Genomic DNA, 24,885 nt, shown 5'->3' with positions numbered 1-24,885 from the left:
AACCAAAAATGAGATCCAAGCAAGAGAAAGAGGCTGATCGCATACCCAAATGTCAACCTTGGGCCCATCATACTCCTTCCCTTCGAAGAGCTCTGGAGCAGCATAGGGAGGGCTCCCACACCACGTTTTGAGCAGCTGACCAGGCGTGAAGATGTTACTGAACCCAAAATCTGAAAGAACAAAGAGTGTTTCTGCAGGAGTGACTCTGGGAGGGCTGCTGTGAAAGGGACCAGTCGCTATCGCTGCTTTTGTTGCTCTTGAAACGATGGAAGAACTAGTGTCAAGTCATAATTGATGAGTTACAGGGACAAAAGTTAATACTTGGAAAATCCTATACCATAAATCAGCTTTTCCAGGCTACTTTTCAAATCACCACTCCATATCCCTGCCAAGGAAAACACCACCGCACCGGGTGGGAACTGCCTGCCCAGCCCATTCGGGAGCAGAGACTGGGAAGGAAAATACTTTCCAGCTCCCTTAGATTAAAAAGTTTCCCCAGCTCTCAGACAGTCGCAGAGCTGGTCAGCACGGGGGCACCTCGCCAGGAACTCCAGCCCTGCTGCAGCTTCTACCTGGGCTAATGTTTAACCTTTTGTCAGGCACCCGCCGCCCTGCACACCCACCGCTGGGTTTTAGCCCATGAACACCAGATGGCCTCAAATCATTAGTGAGTCTGTTTGCATCAGACAGACACGGGACGTGCTGCTCACACAGAGCTCCCGACAGCCCAACTTCCAAACGGCCCCTCGTCCCTCTGTGCCTCCCCCATTCCCTCCTCCAAGTGACAGAAACCTATGGAATCACCAATCGTTTTACTACAAATCAAACATTAACACCTACGGATGGTACATGGAGAACAGTAACAGCAGGAACAGGCCTGATTCCTCTCCAGGGGGGTATCAAGCTAGAAGAGTGTTCCCCAACTCCCAGTATCACCATTGCTCACAGACTGAAAACCTTCATAGCCCTAAGCACTTTTTCAAAAATCAAGTTACAAACCCTTGTAAAAGCTGAGAGGCTCTCCAAGGCAGTCTGTTAAGAGAAGGGGCAAAGTGCCTTCCAGAACTGCTCTGCGATGCAGGATGCTCAAGCAGAATTAAACGGTAAGTATAAGCGCCTCCAATTCAAAAGCCCATGAAATGAGATGACCAGGGCGGTGTTAAATCCTCTTGTTTCAATCGGCTGCTACATAATCCCTCACGGCTAAATAAAGTTCAGCCTAGCGGGTGCAGCACCGAGCTCGGCAGCCAAGGCTCAGCCTGGTGGAGCGGAGGGTCACAGGCACGCAGGTGCAAGGACGGGCAGTTATTAGCAAAACCCCTACTGCCTGGTCCAACGCCACAGCCAGACTGCAAGGGCCTGTTTACTGAGTAACGTGGGCTGCTGTCCCTGCAGGGGGTGAAACATGCGGCGCTGCGGGGCCGCTCCGGCTCGGCCAGCCCGCAGGAACGGTCCCAGCAGCCGCTCCCTGCGCTGCTCTGCAGCACCACGGCCGCCTCCTCCTCCGTCTTTCTCTCTCACCTACTCTGACCTGCTTCCCACCAGCCCTGAACTGGCAGCAGGACTCCAACACTCTCCAATATGAAGTCTCACCCATTATCCAGTGTACTGGAACACTGCAGTGTCTACAGCCCCATATCCGCCTGCAAAGCCAAAGCAGTTTTTTAAATTTTATTCTGCGCTACTTGCAGGGAGATGTAAATCTCCTGGCTCCGAGCTGGCAGCTGCAGCTCTGGGCAGCAGGCCACCCAGAAACCCAGCGCTTCCTTTAGCCGCACGGTGCTTCCTTCCCTCTGAGCGCCGGGAAGCAGCCGGTGCCTGCGGTTATTGACTCGAGCAGCTGCCTTCCCTTCCCTTCCCTCCCCTTCCCTTCCCTTCCTCCCACCCGCGCTCGGCTCACCTGCGATTTTGATGTTGAGGTTGGCATCCAGCAGGAGGTTTTCTGCCTTCAGGTCTCTGTGGACTATATTCCGACAGTGACAGAAGTTGACGGCAGCCACTATTTGCTTGAACTTCCTGCGGGCTTCCTTCTCGGCCATGCGCCCGTGGGCCACCAAGTGATCTGTAGGGGACCAAGCGAAGGACACAGCGGTCATTGGCACGCAGAGCAGGAGCCACACGGGCCCCTCGCCGCGGCGCCGACCTCCAGAGAGCGCTGGGCAAAGGAGGAAAGAGCAGCTCATTTCACCCCATAAACTCCTTTAAACCAGCCAGCTCCACAGAGGTATCCGTTCTTGAAAATCATACAAATAAATCACTTCTGAAGCTTTCTCATCAGGTGGTTGTATTTTTCCCAGTCACTCATTAATTAAAATACCTGCGACATAATTGACTTGCAGTAAATACTAATTACCGAGATCCATCAAAGCCGTTCTGCTGGCTTCTGACTGCACAGCAACCTACTTTGTGTCTGACTACTCATGTTGTGCAACAGAGCGAGTTGTTTTTCTGAGAACTTGTCAATTAAGTTTTATTCATCGGATAAACTTAATTCCATGAGCAAATCGGAACCAGACCAGAGAAGAAAACCCGTCACCAGTTCCAATAGGACCCTTAATTGACTTAATAGGAAAAGCACAATTGACTATCTCCAACAGCCCAGTCACCTCTCATTAAGTCATTTGCACGGTCAGACGTGTGAGGGACCGCGCGGAGCGGAGCTCAGCAAGGGCTGCTCCGTGTGAGCGCTGCACGGACGGACAGACAGCAGCTCCGCTCCCACGCGGCCCAAGGGCACTCACGGCTTTTGTTCCACCTGAACGCGGGAGCGCAGCGGCCTAGCTCTTCAACCCAGCACAAGGCGCCCATCTCCCAGCAATCCTGACAGTACAGAGACCCTCCTGCGGGCAGGGAACCCAACCCAGCTGCTGCAGCAGGTGTATTTCCACCAGGCTCTCCTAGGTACATTTGGGCCCAAACCTGCTGCCGCTTTTATGAGTCAGTCCTGCTTAGGCTGTGAAAAAGAAACCTCTTTAGATTAGGCGTGAAATTTCCCTTTTCGTGAAGAAATGTGCGCGGAGGCCGGTCCCGAGTCCTGCACGGCGCGCGGAGCCGCCGCCACTGCCGCGCGAGCTCCGGAGGAAGGGCAGAAACAATGAAGCTACAGAATACTTCACATACCACCACGGGCAACTGTGTGCCAAAATTAACCATTGCGAGCTTAGGCCGTGTGAACCCTCGTGCGAGAGATCTGCTCGCCCACCCCAGGCTAGGCTGTGACCCCTCGTGCGAGGGATCTGCGCACCCACCCCAGGCTGGGCTGTGACCCCTCGTGCGAGGGTTGGTGGGGAGGCAGGCAGAGCTGATCCTTTGAGCGCTTTCCAGAGGAAGGAACATGCGATTTCATTTCACGGTCCCTAAAAACATCAGTCACTGTCCTCTGTATTTATATGAAGCACCTGGAGCTGCTCTCTGCGTTAAAAAGTAGAGAAATCCTACACCGAAGCGAAAGCATCCTCGTGTTCGGAGGCAGGACTGAGGCACATGTCTCCAGCCTTCGCCTCTGGCCGGGCTCCTTGTGCAGTTAAGGTGCTTTCTGCCTGGCAAGCGAGCGCTGCCCAAGCTTCACGTCTCCTCCGTGTGGCGGATTGAGTTCGGCTCCAGCGTTTGGTGATTCTGCAATGCCGGCAGCAGCCAGGCCGCCCGCAGACGGTACCAGAGCTCAGGACACGCGGGAGGAGATGGGAGACCGGGCAGAGACAGCAGACGCGCCAACCACACTAACCAGAGGAGAATTTTGTCGAGTTTCCTGAGAATTTTTGTTAATTGACCAAGCACCCATGTTCTTGTTAGCAAGGACTGCAGATTATTTACAGTATTCATAGTAAATGGCTGAAATCAAAACAGACTTTCAGCCTATATTCTGTTTGACGTCAGAAAAGGACACTCAAGGGGCCTGGAACAAAGAGCGCCCTGTGTTTCAAAGGAGACATTCGTTTGTTCATCGTGTCGAACCAGCAACCCAAGCACACGCAAAACACGCATGGGGACAAATCCAACAGTTTACATTTCACTGCCTAAGCCCACGGCAGGAGTGAATCTCCCCCGCAATCCCACGTGCTGCTCCACAAACACGGAGTTATAGGATGTTCCCAGTACTGGGAATTGAGGACCCCCATCCCTTTCACATGAAAACCTGGGTTGTGCAGATGCTGAGGCAATTGAGAAAGAGAGAAGAGACTCGGAGGGTGCTGAATGCTCAGCACCAGCCAGTGTCACGGCCCTGCCCACGCACCCGGTGCCAGCCCTGTAGCGACTTCCAACGAGCCTCCCAGAATGGGGCTGGACAGACAGACACACGGACAAAGTTCCACCCTTCGGAACAGCGAAGAAAAGCCAACCTGCGCCGCGGGCCTGGCTCTCAACAGCACGGGCACGGGAGACGCTAACGACGCAAGGAAACCTTCCCAAATGGGTTGCTGCTTCCTCCCCGAAAATTGCTTCCGCTGTTAGAACAAAGTCTTAATGGCTCCTCAGGAAACTCTAATGACAAGAAAGCTGAGATTCGTGTTTCCCCCTCTGCTCCAGCGCCGCGGGTGCGCAGGGCCTCGCTGCAGCACCCGAAAACAGCCCAACAGGCGAGCGGGGACGCAGCGTCCTGCGTGGGTCTCCAACGGCAGAGCTGCTCCCGGCCGCGGGGCCGTGAGAGCCGGGCAGCGCCACGGAAACCAGCCGTGCTAACGGGCTGAAGTCACTGCAGCACGGAACATCTCAGACAGCAATTAGATTTGCACTTCCACGCATGTAGAAGGCTATTTTTGTAACCAGGAGAATTCATTCCAAGTTTGCATATGAGCTTGCACATAGTTCTGGGTTTAAAAGATGAACCCATCTCTGCCAAATTCAACAGAAGAGGCAGAAAAAGCAAAAAGTGATTTACACTTTACTGCAGCGGGCTGCACACAAGCAAAGCACCACACATTGAAGCGATGTGCTGCAGCTGCGGCTCACTGCGCACGGCAGGATGAGCCCGCAGGCAGCGGAGCGGCGCGTGACTCGTGCTGAGCACACGAGGGGAAGGTCTGGCTGGGGAGCCCGGCTTTGCCACCCACGGTGCCCAACAGCAGCCATGGCGCTTCCTGCAGCCACCTCCAACGAGGAGAATCCAGCGACAGGGACCGTGTGGAGCAGGAGGCACCACAACCAGCTACGAAGGTACCGAGGGGCTGCTATGAGATGATATTCACTGGAAACCCTCATTTCTCAGCTCAAGTTATCTTACTCTCCTTTCCTTCCTTCACTAAAAGCCTTACCTTTTATTACAACTGCGCCTCAGCTCCGGCAGAGCGACTGGCTCCGACACCAACAGTCAACGTTCTGCAATGGTTTGATGGGACACAAGGGCGAGTGTTTCCATTCCCCTGAACAGCTGCAACTGTCCCTACCAGGTGCTGCCTCAAGAGGATTCCAGCAGGAAGGATTTTGCCCCTTTTCTGAGGTTTGTGTTGGCCAAGCTACTGAAGACCAGCCCTGCAAAATCCTGACTCCATCATCTGGCACAAAATTCCAGCGTGTAAGTAAATTTCTATTTCTACAAGTTTTCTTATTGGTCATGGCAATAAAGCAAACAAATTAATAAATCAGTCAACAGTTCTTGCAATTGTGTACAGAGGCTTTTTTTTTTTTCCTTTAAAGAATAGCTTATGTGGTCAAGAAAGCTCAGCCAAAACATTGTGAACAGACAATGGAGTTCAACGTGGATGTAAATCACACATGCTAAGACAACACCAGATATCGAGGAGATAAGAACACACCCGGGTTTTGAGAAGCACAGGACCGCCTGTTTCTTTGAAAGCCACTAACAAACACCAACGTTTCCGCTGTCGTCAACAAGGTGCACGTCACTTGCTGGGAAGCAAAATACTCGGCACCACTTTAAAATGCACCCAGATGACTATTGCCAACACCTTGGATCCCAAAGGCAGCACAGAGGAGCAGCACCGCCCGTCAGCGAAACTGAAGGAAAACAGAGGTTACAGAAGTGATTTTCCATCTAGCTGGTATCGTTTATTTCTTTACCCCGCTTGTCAATGGAAAGTTCTCAGGCTGAAGGGCATCTCTCCGCTGAAACAGGAGAGCGTGGCAGCTATTTTCAGTTTACTGTAGTTGACAAAGTGCATTATCTGATTAAAGAAGGCAATAAATGTACTCACCAAATATTTCCCCTCCGCTGGCGTACTCTGTCACGAGATAAATCATCCTCTCCGTCTCCATTACCTGCACACAAGGACAGCAAAGTGACAGATAAGGAGAGTGCCATGTGCGAAAAGAAATTAACTGCGAGAATATTCCTTCTGTAGCACGCAGGAGTGCTTTCATCAAACCAGAGCATGACTTTGCCACGTCTGATGGAGCTGTGTGAAGGAACAGAGTGTCAACGGGCAGCGTTAAGCTGAGCACAGCACACACTGCTCCTGTTCCCCTGCCCTTTGGGGCTGCTCCCCAATCACAGCACACACTGCTCCTGTTCCCCTGCCCTTTGGAGTTGCTCCCCGATCACAGCACACACTGCTCCTGTTCCCCTGCCCTTTGGGGCTGCTCCCCGATCACAGCACACACTGCTCCTGTTCCCCTGCCCTTTGGGGTTGCTCCCCAATCACAGCACACACTGCTCCTGTTCCCCTGCCCTTTGGGGTTGCTCCCCGCTCGCCTCTCATTCCAGCAGCCTGGAAGATGTTCCAGGTCGGCCGCAACCCAACCCGTTCACCCTTCCAATGCGTCAGGCACTGAAAGAACCAAGACAACTTTGCCAAAGGGGCCAAATCAATAACTGACTGGCCCATGACTCAAGAAATACAGAAATATCAGAAATAAAGCAAAGCTTGGGCTCCGCTCTGGGGACGCCGCATGTTCCAGCCAGATTAGAGCCCATTTTTAGCAGCTCTACACACATTTTTAGGAGAAGCAAAGCATAGGCAAGGCACTGGGTGCTAAAGAGCGGCCTCAGCTGCGCTGTTAATGCTGAGTAGCTTATTATCTGTTCTACTCGGTTGTGCAGTCAGAGGGGCAGCACCACGTACATGTGCAAAAGGCAACAGACGTGGATTCCACCTTGGGTGGCTTCGTTTGTGCAGTAAAAATGACAAAGCCCACAAACAGCGTTGCGAAGCGGGTCTGCCGTGCTGGGGATCAGCGGAGCACTGAGAACCCCAGCGCTACTGCACAGTGCGAAGCTGCAGCGCGCAGGGACCAAAAAGCCACTGCAGAGCTCCTACCTGGTACAACCTGATGATGTGCGGGTGGCAAAGCATCTTCATGATCTGAACTTCTCTGAAGATCTTCTTCAGGTTCTCTTCATCCAGCTGCGTCTTATCAATTATCTTTATAGCAACCTAGGAGAAGGAGAAAACAAGTGAACGAGTGAACCCCTTCCTGAGCACCTCAACTCCAGTGTGGGGAGCAGCTGCATGAGTGAACACCTTCCCGAGCAGCCCAGAGCGGCCAGTGCGGGACAGGGGCTCCACCAACAGCCAGCACAGGCTTTGCGACTCAGGGACACTCTCCCTGGGGAAGACCCGCTCTGACAGAGCTCCCAGTGGCCGCGCTCGGGCGCAGTTGGCGCAGGTTGTGTCTGGGCAGGCTGCAGAAGCAAAGGCGCAGGGACGGGCAGGCAGGGCAGCAGCGCGGTAAGAACACCGACCACGCACAACCCGAAGGATCTGCCCAGAGCCCGATTACATCAACGCTTGTAAGAGACGCCAGCGCTCGCTGGGGACGAGGACAAGTGCTCCGCACAGATGTGCCATGTCCACGGACAAAACCACAGCGGCATGCCACCCGAAACGCGTCCTCCAGCGCCAAAGCCCACGGGCAGCGCTGAGTGGTGCTCAAACAGCGCTGCTGCTCAGGGAAAACAAATGACACACTGAGGATCTTCGGGAGCTTGAAGGGAACAGTCTGAAGCACATGGAAATTAAGCTTCGTGTTCTATGATAAAATCCTTGCCAGGGGAATAAGTGCCCTGCACGTAAGCAGAACACAGCAGAGCCCCGGGAAGCCACCGAGTACAATAAGCTGTTTCTTTCATTTGAAACCTTTAACTCAGAGTCCAGGAACGTTGCCAGACTGCCCGGTCACCGAGCACAGCACCGACAGGCACCGGCACTGCCAGACTGCCCGGTCACCGAGCACGGCACCGACAGGCACCGGCACTGCCAGACTGCCCGGTCACCGAGCACGGCACCGACAGGCACCGGCACTGCCAGACTGCCCGGTCACCGAGCACGGCACCGACAGGCACCGGCACTGCCAGACTGCCCGGTCACCGAGCACAGCACCGACAGGCACCGGCACCACCGGCTGCATCAGAGAAACTGCAGGGTGACCCGATGGAACGGCAGGAGCAACGCCAAGGATCTCCCCTGCAAGAACGAGCTTCTGTAACACATCAAAAATACATAAAAAGCTAAGAGAAGCTTCCTCAAAGAGCGAAGCCAAGATGTCTACCAAGAGCCATGAGTCACTTTCAGGCACAAATATGTAAACGAAAATCCACAGATCTGGAGTATTCCTGAGCTCCTTACTCACTTCCCAGCTCTATATTTGCTCTAAGGAAATCTCATTTCCCAGCTTAATTATACGGCTTGAGTTGATGCTCTTGGCCAAGTTCAAGGTAGTTGAAGCAGTCGATTGAACACAGCTCGGCCAGTAGGGCCAGGCAAAACGAACCGAGCTGCTGTTCCTCTGCTGACAGCGTGGGCAGGGCGCACCGCAGCCGCCCCTCCTGCCCACACCTGTCACCTGTCACCTCACTGTGCCATGTGCTCCACACATGGGGCCCCAAACCACCCCAGGAGACTCAGTCCTTCCCCAGAGGGAAGGAGCGTCTCAAGCTGATCCAGAGAGCCTGGCTGGCTCCATCCCCGTGTGTCCCAGCCGGCTCATGGGCTCCCGTCCCTTGGAAGGACGACTCAGGGACAGCAGGAACAAGGCTCCGGGGCTCTGGCCACAGCAGCCGGGCTGCACAGAGAGTCACCTGCAGGTAGTGAAACACCAAAAAAAGCGCAAACTCAAAATGAAGTGCTTAGAAATACCACACAAAATAGAGAGGAGGGAGCAGGACTAAGCCTCATTAAATAAAACACAAATTCAGCTACAAGTAGAAGTGGAAGAAAACCATGATCTAACTTCTAAAACAATGAAATAGTATAAAAAAAGGAGTCTGAAAAATTAAGTGTTCTTTTATCAAAAGTTAATGACGCTTGCAGGCAGTAGGATATACGCCGAGCCTGGAGCGCACATGCTGCTACTAATTAGCAAATGTTCCCTCCATCGCTAATCACTTCATTTTTTCCTTCTTGGATCCAAGCAAAACTTGCAGTAGTAATTTGAGGAAGAAATAGTTATTTGGAAGAGAAGCGAGGCTGGCAATGAACCGCGGGGTGCAGGGGCAGGACAGGACGGACAGACGGACAGGGCAGCCACCCTGCCTGGAGCATCAGGCAGGGCAAAGCGGAGCACGGGCCGTCTGCAGCGGAGGAGCCGCACGCTCAACATCTCCTCCTCCTGCTCTGCAGTGAACAGAGGGAAAAGTAAAGCCCCTGTCCTCACTCACATCTGTTACTTCATGCCGCACATTCACTTAGATCTAAATATAACTAAACTACAATTAAGCCTTCCTGCAGGGACGATCATTCCGTAAAGAAACCACCTCTTGCAACTGAGTTCCGCTGTTTCTCTAGCTGCCCAAGTTAGAGATAAGGAAAACCCACTGCTGTTGGGATGTGACCCTGGGATCAGTCTCATCAGCAACGTTATAAAAGTGGAATGATGCCAGTAACGTTCCCCTAAGTCAGCAACTGATCTCCTCGATGCAACAAAAGCCAACAGATGGCACCAATAAATCGACCGCGTTGAGAACAAAATCAACATGTTTACTTAGGAGAAACACATTTCCTAGAATTGTTCAAGGGGAGTCCTCCTGCTCTCGTTCCTGGTGGAGAACCCTCCGTAGCCACAGCCGTGTGGATTAAGCACTGCAGAGGGGTCCAAACCCCCCCCGTAAGCACAAACCGACTGCACGCGACCCTCAGGGGAACTCGGTAACACAGACCACGGTCAGGACAGGGAAAAATAAAATGAAATAAAAGAAAAGCAGGGCAGGCTCAGCCCAGGCCGAGCACACGACAGCACAGGGCACGGTCACATCCACACGCGGCGCTGGACACCACGCGCACCCAGAGGACACGCGGAGCGGCTGCGTGCAGAGCCGCTTCACTGCCACATCAACAGAACCAAACGGTGAGCCCCGGCTGCCGCGGCGGAGCTCGTGTCAGCGGGACAGGTGTCCGTCAGCAGCGGCGGCGCCGGCTCCGGACGGACAGGCGGACGGCGGAGGCGCGTGCTGGCCAGGCGAGCTGTCAGCACCCGCCCGCCTGGGGCTCAGGGCACTAAAAGTGATCGCTCCTGATTTAAGTAGGCAAGTGTACAGTTTTTAGTCACAAGAGAAAGCTCGACAAAAAGAGGCTCTCTGACGTTCCAGATACCCAGGCAACCGCTTGTTAGTGAACCAGCAAGACTCCCGACAAGCTCAGAGGCGAAAGAGGCTTCTTCTCCTCAGAGTTCACCAGCAGAAAGCACCTGACTAAACATGACGTAGCGGATAAACCCAGGCCCTTTGGCAGCAAAAGCGGCGGCTTTTGGAGGGGGCACTAATGCAAACGCTGGCAGGCACTAAGGGCAGGAAACTGTGGACCAAGATGCGCATCAAAAGGCTGCATTTGCTCAGGAAGGAAGTTCTCACCTTGTCCACATCCCTCTTCACAATCAATGCAGCGACTTGTTTCTTGCACAAGGTGAACAAAATATCGATGGTGTTTTGAGAAAAGTCAAGAGGTGCAGGTCCTCTCGGCCCGCTGCACTGTCAACACGGTGCCCGTGTGAACCTGCGCCCTGCTCTGACCTCTCCTCGGTCCCTGGGGAGCAGGACTGAGATTCCAATGACAAGCACACAAATCGCATTCATGCCTATGGCTCCGCACACCAGGTAAGGCCCGTTAAGGAGGGGTCATCGTTTCAGCGCGGGTCCCAGTGCTGATAGACACGTTGATGGCACCGCAGCCCCGCGCACCCTGGGCTCTCGGTGTCCCCACAACACCCGCTGCTCCTTTTCCTCCTGCCGGCACCACCCTGGAAGCTGCAGCTTCTCTTTCCAAAAGCAACACGAGGTGAACATCCCCGCCTGGAACGCGCTGCCTCACAGCGCGAGCCTCCAACAGCGACTGCATCCCCAACGCACATCTCCTGCTTCCTGCTCCAAGATGTGCACGGGGGACAGGTACACTCCCGCGTGCTTGGCCACAGCACATGAGAAGCGACGTTCTGCAAGCAGCGAGCCAGCTTGAGCACGTTCCTAAGACCGGCTTCCAGGAATTGTGTTCTCCTCCACTTGCACGGTTACCCCACATCACAGGTCACGACAGTGCAGCCCTGCAGAGCTTCTCCTAAGTCTGTCATCACCCGGGGTAACAGCAGGAAACAATAGAGCGAAGGGAACTCGAGTCTCCGGCTGCCACACACGCTGGTTCAGCTGCAGCGCCGGCTGCGAGCAGCGCTGGGGCTGCAGAGCGCGGCACGGGAAACGGAGCTGCAGACACCAAGCAGATAAGCCGGTTCGGTGCAGCAAGGGCCTGCTTTTGCAAACTGGAGGTGCTGCGGTTCTCCAGCTGGCAGCAGGGCCACGGCATCGCCGCCTCTGCGGACACACAGCGGGGAGACGCGCCGGGCTGGCGGCAGAGCTGTACGGGAGCAGCGCGGCTGCTGCGACACACGGGTCAGCACCACCCGCAGCTGACCCCGGGAACTCCCCAAGCCACGGCACAGCCACCTCAGGCTTTATCCTTCTTACAGACCAACCGCCAGAAGCTTTGCTAAGCCCCGGGCAGATGCTGGACCTCCCAGTCCCAGGCTCTACAGCCTCTTCTTCCTCAGTGAGAGGAAGACAACACTAGATTGAACCAAAGGCAGAGCAAGCCACAGCAAACCAACTCAAACAAGAGTCTGCTATATTCACACAATTCCTGGCTCTTCTAAATTCCACCAGGCTGACATTGAACCATGTTTGCATTACAGCTGACCTCTTCATCCCTTTATGTAGCACCCGGTTACAAGAGGAGAAGACCCCTCCAGCTCCGTGGCTTCAGCTGACATTTATGCTGTTAATTTGTTTTTAGTTCAGAAGCCTTATAAAATTACTATGATACTTAATGCAAGTTGAACTTCACTGGTTATGTGGCTTAACCAAACTCCTTCATACCTTGACTGGAAGTGCGGAATATGTAAGAACCAGAATGAGAAGTCAGCTTAAGCCTAAGGGAAGAAGCCCCCTCCCAGCTCTGTCAGACCCCAGCGCCAGCTCTCCGTGACATCTTTACATCTTGTTTCTGCCTCGGGACCTTTGATCTAACGAGACTCCTTCCCCTGCAGAGACTGAGGTTTTCCAAAGCGCTGCACGCTTTAATAGGTTCACAAAACCCAAGCTGCAAATTAGGCCACTATCTGGTCAAATCTAACTTGAGTGGCAGGTGTAAAACACATCGTACATACAGACACTTAATGGGAAAGCAGCTGCTGCTTGGCTCATTAGCAGTGGCCCTGTGCTAATTATAGGAGGATCTATCCAGGCAATGCAAACGCTGTGTGGGTCCGGGGGGTGAGGGAGGGAAGCACGGCAAGGAACACGGTTGTGTTCGGCCCTGCGAGCTGTGACACTTGGCAGCGCCACCTCCGCGGGTTCTACGCAAATCAAAAGCAAGCTTGCACCTAACTGCACAAAGCCTGCGCTTGCTAATTAAAACCGGTTTTTGAATGAGCTCAGACTAGCGCAGAACCTTACGGAGGTACATGTAAATGAATGTAAACGGGTTAAGGAGTGAAATGCAATGTGAAGAAGCAGCCCCTGCTCACGTAACACGACGTGTTGTGCAGAGGAGGCTCAGACCCCTCACCCCAGCCAGCGGACGTGTTTCTGCCCCGGCCTGATGGGACACGGGCTTGGGCTTCAGCTTGCGGATCAAACCCTGGGAGGACGCTCGCCCACCTTGGCTCCCTCTCACTACAGCTTACCCGCCACCCCAGGCACCGCCTCCACATCCTTTCCTTAATCACCCTCCACCCAGAAAGTAATGAAGCAGCTGAATGTTTGTCCAAAGGAACATAACAGCAAGGTCAGGCCACGAGGACATGACACTGACCTTGCTCTAGATCAAGGGGAATGGAGGAAAGGTTGGGGAAAATGAGGTGACAACAGGGGATGCTCTCGCCTTTGTCCATCATGAACTCATCCAGGGTACCAGCCCGACATGTCAGACACCCGCAGGGACCCCCACACTGCAGCAGGCCACAGGGACACCGGGAAATACAGCACTGCTGAGAAAAGCTGCTGGATGCCAACGCCTCTGAAAAGCCCAGGGAAGGAATACGAAAGTCAAATCCATCCAGAGAGGTGTGCCGGATCACCTTCAGCTAAAGCCTCCGCTGTTCTGTGGGCGCTCCCCCCTGCGCACACCGCTGGGTTCCCTCTGCACCCCACAGCCCGTCCAGCACAGGGGAGGACGGAGCCCAGCGCCGCAGCCCGCTCAGCACAAACCGGATCCCGCTACCAACAGCTTTAACACCCGTCTGTCAATACTGTGACAGGAGACCTTAGCGGTGCTTGGCCACCGCTCACACGTTGCGCTCCTGACATCTCAAGATTGCCATTTTCAGATCTGAAGTGGCTGACAAAGAGCCAGTGTTGTGAAAACTAAACAGCCCATCAGTGTCTGATCAAAGCTTTATCAACACACATCACACCCAAGTGAGAGCATCTCGCAAGAGCCCAGCGCGAAGTCTTCAGTTGCCATGGATTTCTTGCTGCTTTGCGCAGAACCGAGCGACGGCTGAAGCAGTGCACACGGCAAATGATACGTGCAGCTCTTGCCTTTGCAAGACCACCTGCGTGCGCCCCAGCCAGCCCATTTTCACACTGCTAATGGTCCTGCCCGCAGCCCGCGGAGCCGGAGATCGCAGGAGGCTGCGAGCGGCTCTGCCGCGGAGCCGCCAGACCCCCGCACCGAGTTGCTTAGCAGCAGCTCGGGGTTTTGGAAATGTAGCGGCAGGCAGGAAGCAATCTGTCACAGCACGCCACACAGCCACAGCGCTGCACGCACAACTGCGGCGCGCTGCAACGCAGACACCGCGGGACAGGGGACGCGCAGCGAGACTGTCTGGTGCCAGGGCCGGCGGGAAACACCCGGATCAGGTGTCAACATGAGGCTTCACAAAGCCGCGAGGATAGTGGGACGCGCAGAGCCGCAGGGAGCCGCTGCACCGCCTTCCGCTGCGTTTCCCCCAGGCTCCTGAAGGGTTAAAGCGCAGGACTTCTGGAAGATATTAAGCACCGCTGTCTTGGCTTCCCTTCTGCAACCAGCACTAACCTTCAGAGGAATCCGTCACCCTGTCTGACAACCCCTTTCACTGCACCGCGACACCGCGCTGGCCCGCGACACCGCGCTGGCCCGCACAGCAACCGGCACACATGGCACTTCTCAGTTGCACTGTGTGCGGTCACGGGCAGAAGCACAAGAGCTCCTGCTTTGAGAAGGCGGCTGTAAAAACATTAAATATCGCACTGGGATCAGAGGAAATCTAAAGTGACAGATAAGATGGAACCAACCGCTATTACGCTGCACACGCCATTGAGTCCATTTGGGAGCATGGCGTTCTGGGCTCCGAAATGTGAACTCACACGGACATCTTCCTAAGCCTGGCAGCAAAGCACAGGATAAAGCGACAAGTGCGATGCTGGTGATGTGCTCAGCAGCCTCGCTCTGCGTGCCAGGATCAGGTGGAGGTTTCTATGGGAACAAACAAGCAGTGTCCCCATCACGAGGTGTCTCGGTGGCACTTGGAGGGCTGGGCACAGGCGGCACCGTGGGCACAGGTGGCACCGTGGGCTGGGCACGGCCGTGAGCCAGTGTGTCTGTGAGGAACCCGCACCAGCCAGCAGGACTGATGCGTTCGCTACGGCAGGATTTTCCTTGTGGTGCTAAGAATACAGAAGCAAGCACTTTCCTCCTTAAAAGCATTGCCTCTACCGACCATCTTCACTCCTTCCGTTAATTAAAAATGCCTCAATTAGCTGACTTAGGGAGGGGTAATGTTATTGTCAGGAAGATCTGCTCCATGCTCCCCTGGGCATGAAAACCACCGCGCTGCCTCTGTTTCCCCGGTTACACCAAAGAACGTTTTCAGGCGGAAAGGTTCAGAGTATCACCAGCCCTCACTCCAAAACTGCTATGAAATGGAAATTTTTCGGAAGAGAAGCCAAAAGTGAAGCTGTAAGGAATGCAGCCTCCAACACATTAACCCTCAACAGCCAAGATAAAGAACCGCGAGCAGTGAGAGCCCCTTGGTCACCCCAATCCCGCACACTCCGCAGCAGAACCAAACCAAACCCTTCAGTGCTTGCACCACCAACTTCAGGAAAGACATTTACTAGATAGATTAAAACTAGGGACCCTAAAACCACAGTCCAGTCACAGCAGCACCTCCGCCAGAAAGAGAGCGGGGAGCTTGCCTCTCCCCCCTAAAATACAAAGAGATTAACTAAAGATTTCAATTTGTTTCATAACAAAGCAAGCTTGACAGGAGACCTTTCCACAGCACTAACTCCTTGGACCAACTTATCGAAGAATCACCTTTCACTTTGCTGTAGAACTGAATTACAACACTAGAGAAGCCTACAAGCCACTTCCAACAATAGTATCTGATTTCCCTTATCAGTAGAAAGGGCTTAAACCCACAGATAACACACACACTTGGGAGCTGCAAACCTGCCAAGGGTGAGACAGCAGCAGCCTCTGGGGGCAGCGAGGCCGGCAGGGTCCCAGCACCGGACAAAGCCACCGCAGCGCTGGTGCCACGGCCTCGGTGCTGCCGCTCCAGCCGAGCACAAACTCCTTCCTCCGCTCCACCGTGCTCGCAGCTTCACGGCAAAGGGGACACGCGGCACCCGCGGCTCAGCTGCCCCAACAGCGCTTGCCCTCAGCACCAATGGAGTCCTGAGGCTGTTTGTCACGCACCTTCGCTGCACCCCAGCTCTACAACTGGAGTATTTCTGGAGAAGAGACGCTGCTATTTTGAACGCAGACTGCAGCCCTGGAGTACCACAATTCTAATTGTGGCTGCTGCTTTGCTTCGCCACCGTAAATCCTGTTCCGAGGGAGTGAGACAGCAGCCAATACATGAGCGTAGGCATTGCAGAACTGGGCTTCTACAGGCACTTGGTGTGAAGAATAATGTTGTTAAAAGATTTAACTTCTAGGGAATGTTTAAATACTGGAGAGCAAACACTGAGTCAGAGCCCTGCACTAAATACAGGTAAATGCAGCAGAGGCACGTGGAAGCAAAGCCGCAGCTTGGAATTCGCTCAATGCCTCCCCTTGTGCGCGGGAAACTCGGGGCCCGACAGAGGACAAAGCCTCTTTTCTATGTGCAGAAACCGCACGAAAACAAAACCCAAACAAATAAAGCCAACCTACAGATCCGTTTGGGGGTCTTAAAGCAAGTCTGCAACACACAGCTTGGTGTGTCCGAATCTGGGAGCTTTTTGTCCCTGTACGGCCGGGCAGCGCTCGCGACTGGCGGGTCGGAGCTCCCACGGCCGCCGGGACCCGCTGGGCACCGCCGGGGAGCCCCGCCGCACACGCAGCATCGCGCCCTCCCGCACCTCACGCTTCACAATCTCCAAACAGGGTGGTTTTCCCATTTCACAGTATTTCCCGTTTCTTAAAGCAAACAGGTCAGGAGTAATGGCACTAGCAAGTCAACACCACATTTTGAGATTTCTTTCAGCGACTGAAATATTTACTATCAAGGACAAACCATTGAGTTATTTTACCTAACCTAGATCTCAAAGCACAGCAAAACGCACGCAGAAGCGGCGCCTGTTAAGGTAATTCTCCAGTTCAAACAGCCACAAGAGGCAGAGGCAGTGGGTTTTCTACCAGGTGGTGCTGGCCATGCGCCCCCAGATAGCAGGTTCTGCACAGGCCTGGCAGAGCACGTGGGAACGGACGCGGCTGGGTGGGCACGCTGGGGCCAAGACGACAGCTTTGGCTCCTAAACTAGGAGCCTGCAAAATTGGAAGTGGCACTCCATTTGTTTAAATTACCTTCTCAAACCATGCTCCAGATGTGGGAACAAACAGTCGCTCTGGTAGCCCCGAACACAACCAGGAGTAAATTGTTCCAAGATGCACATCTGCACTTCCCCGAGATTACGCACACAGGCTGCCAAGTCAGGGCTGCATTCTCCTTACCAGACTTTTTTCTTTTTAAGAACTCTTAACTGGAAATGGCAGCACAGAAAGGTACTAAATATGGAACAGGAGCAGATCGCCATGGCCCTACCTCAAGAGGACAGATGCAAGCTCCAAAGCGATTCTTTCACTGTAAGGACTACCGGAGGCCGTGCTGGAGGGCAGGATCTCCACTCCGGAGCGAGACCCCCCCCATCCTCTCCAGAAACGCTGCCAGCAGCCTGACAGCTTTTCACACACGGCCTGGCCCTGCAGCACCAGCGCCTTCCAGCTCTTGTCCCCTGCGCGGTGCAGCCAGCGGGGAGCTCAGCACGGTGCTCGTACTGTATCGAGATCAAATGACACGTCCGGGAAACCGAGCCGCCCGATTCTAAACCTGGAGAATCACAGGACCGGGACGCAAATGCCACGAGCAGCTGCTGAACCGCCGCTTGCCGGCCGACGTCAGGACAGGGTGCTCAAGGCATTTCCCAACGGCATCGCTGCTTCTGAAGTGCATGATGAAAAGAGGTAGGAAGCGGACTGAACAAGCCATTTCCCAGTCTTGGGCACGATGCTCATGGCAGCTGTACACGAAGAAAAAGTGTAGCAATCCAAACACAGCATGTTGCTTATTCACACTTGATATCCACATTTTACCCAAATATTGACTGCACGGCCTTAGGTAGCTAATTTATAAGTTAACCGCATTCTTCTGCTCTTTAACATTTCTAACCTACCATGCACTACAATGTGAGACACCCAAAACGGCTGTAATGCCAGAAAAACTGTAATACCAAAGGCGAAAAGAAGCCCAGGGCTGTGTGAAGGTTCCACAATCGGCACTGCAGAGCTCTGCTGAGCGCTCCGAACGCAGCACCCCGGCGCTCCGAATGCAGCACCCCGCAGCCCCCCAGCCCCACGCAACCTCGGGAGCCGTCACAGAGAGCCTTATGTAAGGCAGTGACGTGAACCCAGCCTCCCTTCACACCCGAGGCTGCAAGCCGAGCCCGCCAGCAGGACCTGCACATCGCACTGCCCGTCTCCCCTCCTCGTTCATTTGTAGCAGTTGTGATGACCTTGCACTCCAGGGACACATTACCAGAAGCAGATAAATGAGATTTCTATTAACTTTGACTGTAGCAGCAAGAAGATAAAGACGCCGTCTTGCATGGCTGATTATTTTTTCTCCTTAAATGCAGATTAAAAAAAAAATAATCTTATTTACCACCTGCAAGCCTGGTAACACCGACAATCGATGCTGCCCTCAATGCTGGAAACGAGACAACCCAGCGAGTTTACATTTCAGCTGCAATATCTCTTCTTGGAAAGAAAGAGAACATCATGATAACCATCCAGACTAGTGAAGAAGCCTCCAAGAAAGCAAACATACTATTCCTTCCCTCCCCACAACGTTCCCCTCTGCCCCCACCTCCACAAATCCCTACCCATGCATTTCCATACGGACCCCTCCACCTCTCCTCCTCGAGACACGTCCACACATCCACATCCCAGCCAGGCGAGAGCGGAGGATAGCCCCAACACAGAGCTGGGCCTCAGCTCCAGCCCAGCATCATTGGCCACCAGAAGTGGGAAAACACCCTGTGCCCAAATCTGCCTTTTTCCCTGGCTCCAGCACACACGGGAACGCGGGGAAGCCGCCCAGCGCCCGCAGTCTCCCCGTGCGTGCCGAGTCCTGCTCCTGTCACCGCGGCTGCCGTCGCCTTTCCAGGAATTCTCTTGCGACACGGGCGTCGCTCCCGAGCGTCTGCCCCGCGAATGGGGAGCGTGCGGAGCTCCACGCGTCTCCAATCCTGATATCCAGTAGAAACGCAGCTCCCCTTCCTCACCAAGTCAACCACGCGTTGTTTTCCCCTGAAGCGCCGAGGTTTAGCAGCTCAGTTGTGCGGGGCTCCTTGTCCTCTGAAGAGGGCTAAGAGTGCGGGAAGGGACGGAGACGCGTGTGGCGCACAACTCAGGCTCTGGACAACTCAGCTTCACTTGCTGTGATTCAGGGACAAAATGAAAATGAGTTTCTATTCCAGCACATACTAAAAATTCCTCAGATGCAACCGTTACCTCATGGAAAACGAGAACTTTTCCCCGGTTATGGAATGTGGTAGAGTCCTAGAGAACACATAACGGTGACGTCTGAGATAACTAATGAACTAAGGCCAGCACATGCACCTTCTAAAGAAGCCACAAGCCTGTGGGGAATAAGTGACTCCGGTCAGCAAGGCTGTACCAAAACTCATTTCTTACAAGCTACAGCTCCCCCTCGGTACATGTCACGTTCTTCCTCTCCTGCACAGACACAAGAGCCAGGCTCGGAGGTCAGGCAATAGAGCCTGACTATAAAGTAACCGGCTGCAGCACCATATTGCACAAATGGCCTGCATATCCCACCGAGCTGCGAAGAAAGACCTGTCGTTACGGCAGGATTAACAACTTGGAAATGCTTAAAATTTCAAATCATATTAAGAGGAGTTAAAGTTTAAATAATACAGTTTCACACCCTAACAGGTGAATATGGCTTCAGGGTCAGCTCTGTAGCCAGGGAGCGTTCAACTGCGGCAGCCACGGCAGGGACCGCGGCCAAGGGAGATAACGGTATCAAATGTCATCAGCAGAGCTGTTTCACAACAAGAAAAAAAACACACTAACAAGACTGGAGGAGCAGCCTGGAATCACCTTCCTGCGAAGCTTCCATCTATCACGATGACACCGCTGCCACGCGATGCGCCGTGCCTGCTGGCACCGGCCGTGCCGCGCTGCCGGGCGGCATTTCTGCCACAACAGCTGCTGAGATCACTCGGCAGTGCTGCTGCTCGTGCCCCCCTCTGTCTCGCGTCCCCCTCCATCCCGCTCCGTCCCGCGCCCCCCTCCGTCCTGCTCCGTCCCGCGCCGCAGCACTCCCGCCATTGCCCGGCCCAGGGGAGCCGGCCAGCTGAGCCAAAACAGCTCTGCCGGGGCCGCCGGGGAAAAAGAGAAAGAGCCTTCCAGCGTCACCCAAATGGAATGTGAGGGAACTAAGGCACGGGGTAGGGGGAGAGGAAGGACAGGCTCCCGCTTCGACCTGCTTGTGAACAGCACTCGGCTGCAGAACACACAAAGTGTTCAATAACGCATCTACGTTGTGCTTCGGATCTCTCTTGCTCTGGGGGTCTGAAGAGATATTCTGGTTCATGGAAAAGTTATGCTAATCAAGTGAATCATTTGATAGGAATGTACAGTCATCCCAATGCAATGGAAAATCTAGAGATTAAAATGTTAAATCTACGCATCCAGCATAAAAGGTTAGAGCAACACTTCTTTAAAAAGCATTACTCATCCTTGCTTCAGCTGTACATCACTGCAGAGGTGTGCGGAAAGGAGGATGAACAGCACCAATAACTTATCAGCTGCAGCACAAAACAAGCAGGTCAGTCAAAAGCAGCATCGACGAGCCCTCCAGCACCTGAACACACAGACCATGCAGCGGGGCAGCTCCGGGGCCCGGAGCGATGACGCTTGAGGCAGGTTTTCAGCCCCGTCCCACTCCCACTGCACCCAGGACCTGCACAGCACGGCAGGAGACGCACGCAGTTCCGCGAGCACCACGAGAACTTCTCTCTCAAAGAGCTGACAGAGGGCTTGCTCGAGGAGAAAACACACAATGCAAGTCCGTGTTGAAGATAGCATGAACTCGGCATTACACACGTGCTTTCCTGGGCTTCTAACGCTCTGGTCAAGAAGCGCAGATATATGGTTAGAGATCGGAGTTTTTGCAGTGGCTGTTTAAGGGAATTAATTTACAAAGATTAAGCACCACAGAAATCCTACATAGGGCCTGATCTCTACCAGAGGCTACCAAGGAGTTTAGCTCCCCATTCCGACTTGATTTTGTGATCCCATAGACTCCGCGATCTCGAGCGGATGGGCGCACAGGGCGCCGCTGCCGTGGCCCCGGCTCCGGGGGAGCCTGGCGGGCAGCGGAGCGGCTGCGGGACCCTCGCTATAGGCATAGCCCGCACCCCCGTGCCGTGCAGCAGCACCCCGGCAGCGCAGCTCGCGTGCCGTGGCCCGAGCGCGTGCTCCTGCGCCGGGGCCACGCGCCACACTGCGCCCGGCAGAGCCTCCCGCGGAACCAGCGCTGCCGGGTAACTGCAGGTTCCTGCTCCCTGCTCTCGGGATCTTTTATCTAAACAAACTGTTACAGGACCGGGCTTGTTTTATGCAACAACGCCCTTGAAGCTTCTGCCCCTGATAGCGAGCAAGCACCAGTTCTGTACATCTCACCGGCTGAGCAACTGCCTTACCTTTCCCCACCTTTTACGAAGCAATGCCTGAAAATATTAAAATATAACCTGCCTTCTGACCTGTGCCTCCCCTTTTCGGTTGCCTTATTAATAAGTACATGGCAGGATTTGCCCCCTACCACCCCCAAGATTCTCATAAAGCCCTTGTGGTTTAGGCTTTCCTGGAAACCATGCTTCCTACCATGCTAGTTCTTCATATTACGCTCTCATTAAGCAATTTAGATACTGAAGTAGTAAGTTAAAGTGAAAGGAAGGTTCTTAATCATGAGATCTAAACAAAACTGTCCTTTGCAGCTCATAGCTCCTGACAACCACCTCGTCCTCTGGTGAAGTTCTCCAGCACGCTGCACTATATTCGCAGCCCGGGTTGTGTGAAGGGGTCAAACGCGCGGCCCTTCCCTCGCAGAGCCTCCTGTGCTTGGTCAATACTCGCAGCTGGAATGTATTAATGCACCAAGCTGTAGTTACTCAGCAGCTTGCAGTCACCTGCAAATACCTGAGGTCCCTGTCCCAAAACCAAGTCTAAAGAGACAAGCCAAGTGTGGGAAGGCACGATGGTGGTGAAGTACAGTTGGCCATCCCAGCACAATCCAGTTATTCCCCAGAAACTCGCTGGCTTCTTGGTGAGACTGCAGCTCTGGATGTGCTTTATCCAGCAATTCTCAACACAAAATACATAAACAGTCCCCGGAGCACAGATGGAAAGCGATGCCTATCCCCTCCCAGGGGAGTTCCCTCATCACTAGGCTACAAAATCATGTTCCCTCTTGCCTGCAGCCTTTGATGATACCAATCTTACGTTCCTTCCTACACAGCAGCCTGGTTTCAACATGAGAGGCCGAGCATGCCCTCCCTCCTTGTGGCTCGGTGATCAGGGCACTCTCGGGAGCTAGAGCCACGGCCGCCGCAGGGCCCACGGAGCCGGCTCAGCTATCTCCTCTTTGGTGTGGCACCAAATGCTCTTTCCCGGCTCCTACAGCTTCGGTGCTCCCACGAGAGCAGGACCCCGCAGTGCGGCCCTGGGGAAAGGCAGGGCACGAGCAGAGGGCAGCTGTGCCTGCAGAACCCCAAATAACCATCCCGAGCCTCCCTGGCCCCGCGGCGCAGCTTCAGCCGCCGGCCCAGGAGCAAGGGCAGCTCCAGGCAGGCGTCAAGTGCGCGCGGTTCACGTGCCCCGGGTTACAGAGGCAGCAGATCCAGGAGCCTGAATTATTCCTTTAAAAAAATCCAATTGAAATTCAAGCTCCATCCTGGCCTCGTGCTGCAACTTCACGTAGTCTCTCAGCCACTTGTTCTCTCCAGGGAAGACAGACAGGTTGCCAACCGAGAAGTGTGCTGTGGGATTAGCCAATGTTTACGGAGCGCTTTAAAGATTAGAAGTGTCACCTATGTGCTAAATATTTCCCCAGCACTATCAGCCTGAACAGCAACCGAGGATCGTGTGTCTACTCCTGCCGATTGCCAAAGGGATCAGTCAACCCGACTTCCAACCACTGCGTTCGGCATCAGTTCTAGGGCTGTTTTCAGACACGTCGCAGGGTGGAATCAGGGAACTACTCACAGTGTAGCTTCTAAAAACTCCTGGTAATGACAGCAGTATCACCAGGAGAGGCTTAAGGACTTATTTTTTAAGACATTCCCACACGTGTACAAGAGGCTGGAATACCATGAAACGAAGGCCAACCGAGCAGAGAGGCCCTCACCGTCCTTCACCAGGCGCTGCCCACAGCCCTTGTGCCACAGTCTGCGAACAGCGAGGATATACTGAGTTGTGTTCCCTTCTTCCTCTTGTTCCCACCTCAATTCCTCGTCCAGCTTGAACACAAGCACAGCCTGTCTGTGTCAAGACCTTCCCACCATCACCAGCAGCACACACAGAGCCAACCTGTCCGGCTTGACATCTCAGTGCTTCCCATTCACTTGCCTTTCGTCACCCATCCCCAGGGGACTTACACCACGTCTAGATTTAGAAACGTCCAAAACACACAGAGCTCACTCTCCCCTTGGGGCCACGTGTTTGAACCAACAGCAACAGAATCCAACAAGTATTATCAAGCAGTCAAAAAGTGAGAAATTCAGTTCTGAGAGTTTACTCTGCACTGGAGAGGGAAGAAAAACAGAGCTGGAAATCCCTCGCTTTATAAACAACAGCTCCTCTCGAAGCACCATCAGTAGGAAGTTGTTGCACTAAACTGTGTACACATTTGGCTCACAACATGCCAACACCGAGGAAAATTAACTCCGCGGAAGGATTCCCATAACGTGAGCTTGGTGTCGGAACTGGAGAGGCCACCCCACGGATTCCATGGGGAACGCCACCCGAAACATGGGCTGCGGTGCAGAGGGGCAGCCAAAACACGGACCCAAGGGTGCTGAGGGGTCACCAACAGCCGGGCTGCGCTGCCAGACCTCGCCAGGAACACTTTATCCACACCTCTGCCTGCGAGCGGGGCAGAATTCTCACCAGCTGTGCCACCTGCAGCCCACTGCACCTGAGCTTCTGGAGCGGTGCTGGGCAGACCTAGCACGGTCCAGACTGCACCTGCCCCGGCACCGCCAGAGCGAGCACCGCGCCAGCCAGCGCGCAGACACACCGAGCACAAGGATAGACAGCACATGGCAAAGGGCAACGCTGTCCCAAGCCAAAACAGCGGCACCACAACGCCTTCTACTCGGCCCCAAAGCCAGCGGACAGGAGGCTTGTCAACACTTGCTGCAGAAACAACAGCACGAGACCCAAACCAGCAGGGCCTGGCAGGCTCTGCAGCCCAGGGGGGGCTTTCTGGGGAGGAATCCCGTAAAAGAAGGCAGGGTTAGAGCGTGGCAGGAGGCAGAGCAGAGCTGGGATGACCGTGCTGCTCCCATACGGCTTTCGAACGGTTTCGCATGCAACAGAAGCCCAAAGCTGGGTGGCTGGCTCGGGATGGCCGCAGCCGGGCGTGCGGGGCCGGACACACGCCACCGATGGGCCGGCTCCACTCACTGGAGCCACACATCACACACTGCTCTTATTCGAGCAGGCTTTTCAGGTTCTGAAAGCTCCAAACCAAAGCAGCCCGCTAACACTGCGTTCTGCTCCCGCACAGCCACTTGCACCCTTGCCCATGCAAAGACAACACAACAAAGGGCAGATTGGAACTGCTGTTCAGGATCTCAGAACACATTTAACAGAAGGAAAAAAAAAAGCCTAGTAAAAAATAAGAAGCAATCTTAACCACCACTTTAACGGAGAGTTGATATTCCTGTTCTAACATACACTTGGAGAGCTCTGGGCCCTGAGCTTCCCCGTCACAGCTCAGCTGCACAGCT

General features: G+C 54.2%; 1 protein-coding gene across 5 annotated transcripts in view; it reads right to left on the bottom strand.

The window, feature by feature from the left end:
• Positions 1-24,885, bottom strand: part of SIK3 (SIK family kinase 3) — a 51,902-nt gene that overhangs the window by 20,190 nt on the left and 6,827 nt on the right. For all 5 annotated transcript variants that reach the window (XM_080357889.1, XM_080357885.1, XM_080357887.1 and 2 more), the window contains exons 2-5: positions 7,215-7,331; positions 6,153-6,216; positions 1,901-2,062; positions 46-170 (exon numbers count right to left, since the gene is read on the bottom strand). In XM_080357889.1, the coding sequence (XP_080214015.1) occupies positions 46-170; positions 1,901-2,062; positions 6,153-6,216; positions 7,215-7,256 (393 nt within the window). In that variant the 5' untranslated portion in view covers positions 7,257-7,331. The remainder of the gene's footprint in view (positions 1-45; positions 171-1,900; positions 2,063-6,152; positions 6,217-7,214; positions 7,332-24,885) is intronic.

The sequence above is a fragment of the Nesoenas mayeri genome, assembly GCF_963082525.1.
Source record: "Nesoenas mayeri genome assembly, chromosome: 22".
In the NCBI taxonomy this organism is placed as follows: domain Eukaryota; kingdom Metazoa; phylum Chordata; class Aves; order Columbiformes; family Columbidae; genus Nesoenas; species Nesoenas mayeri.
This window is presented reverse-complemented; position numbering and strand designations above follow the sequence as displayed.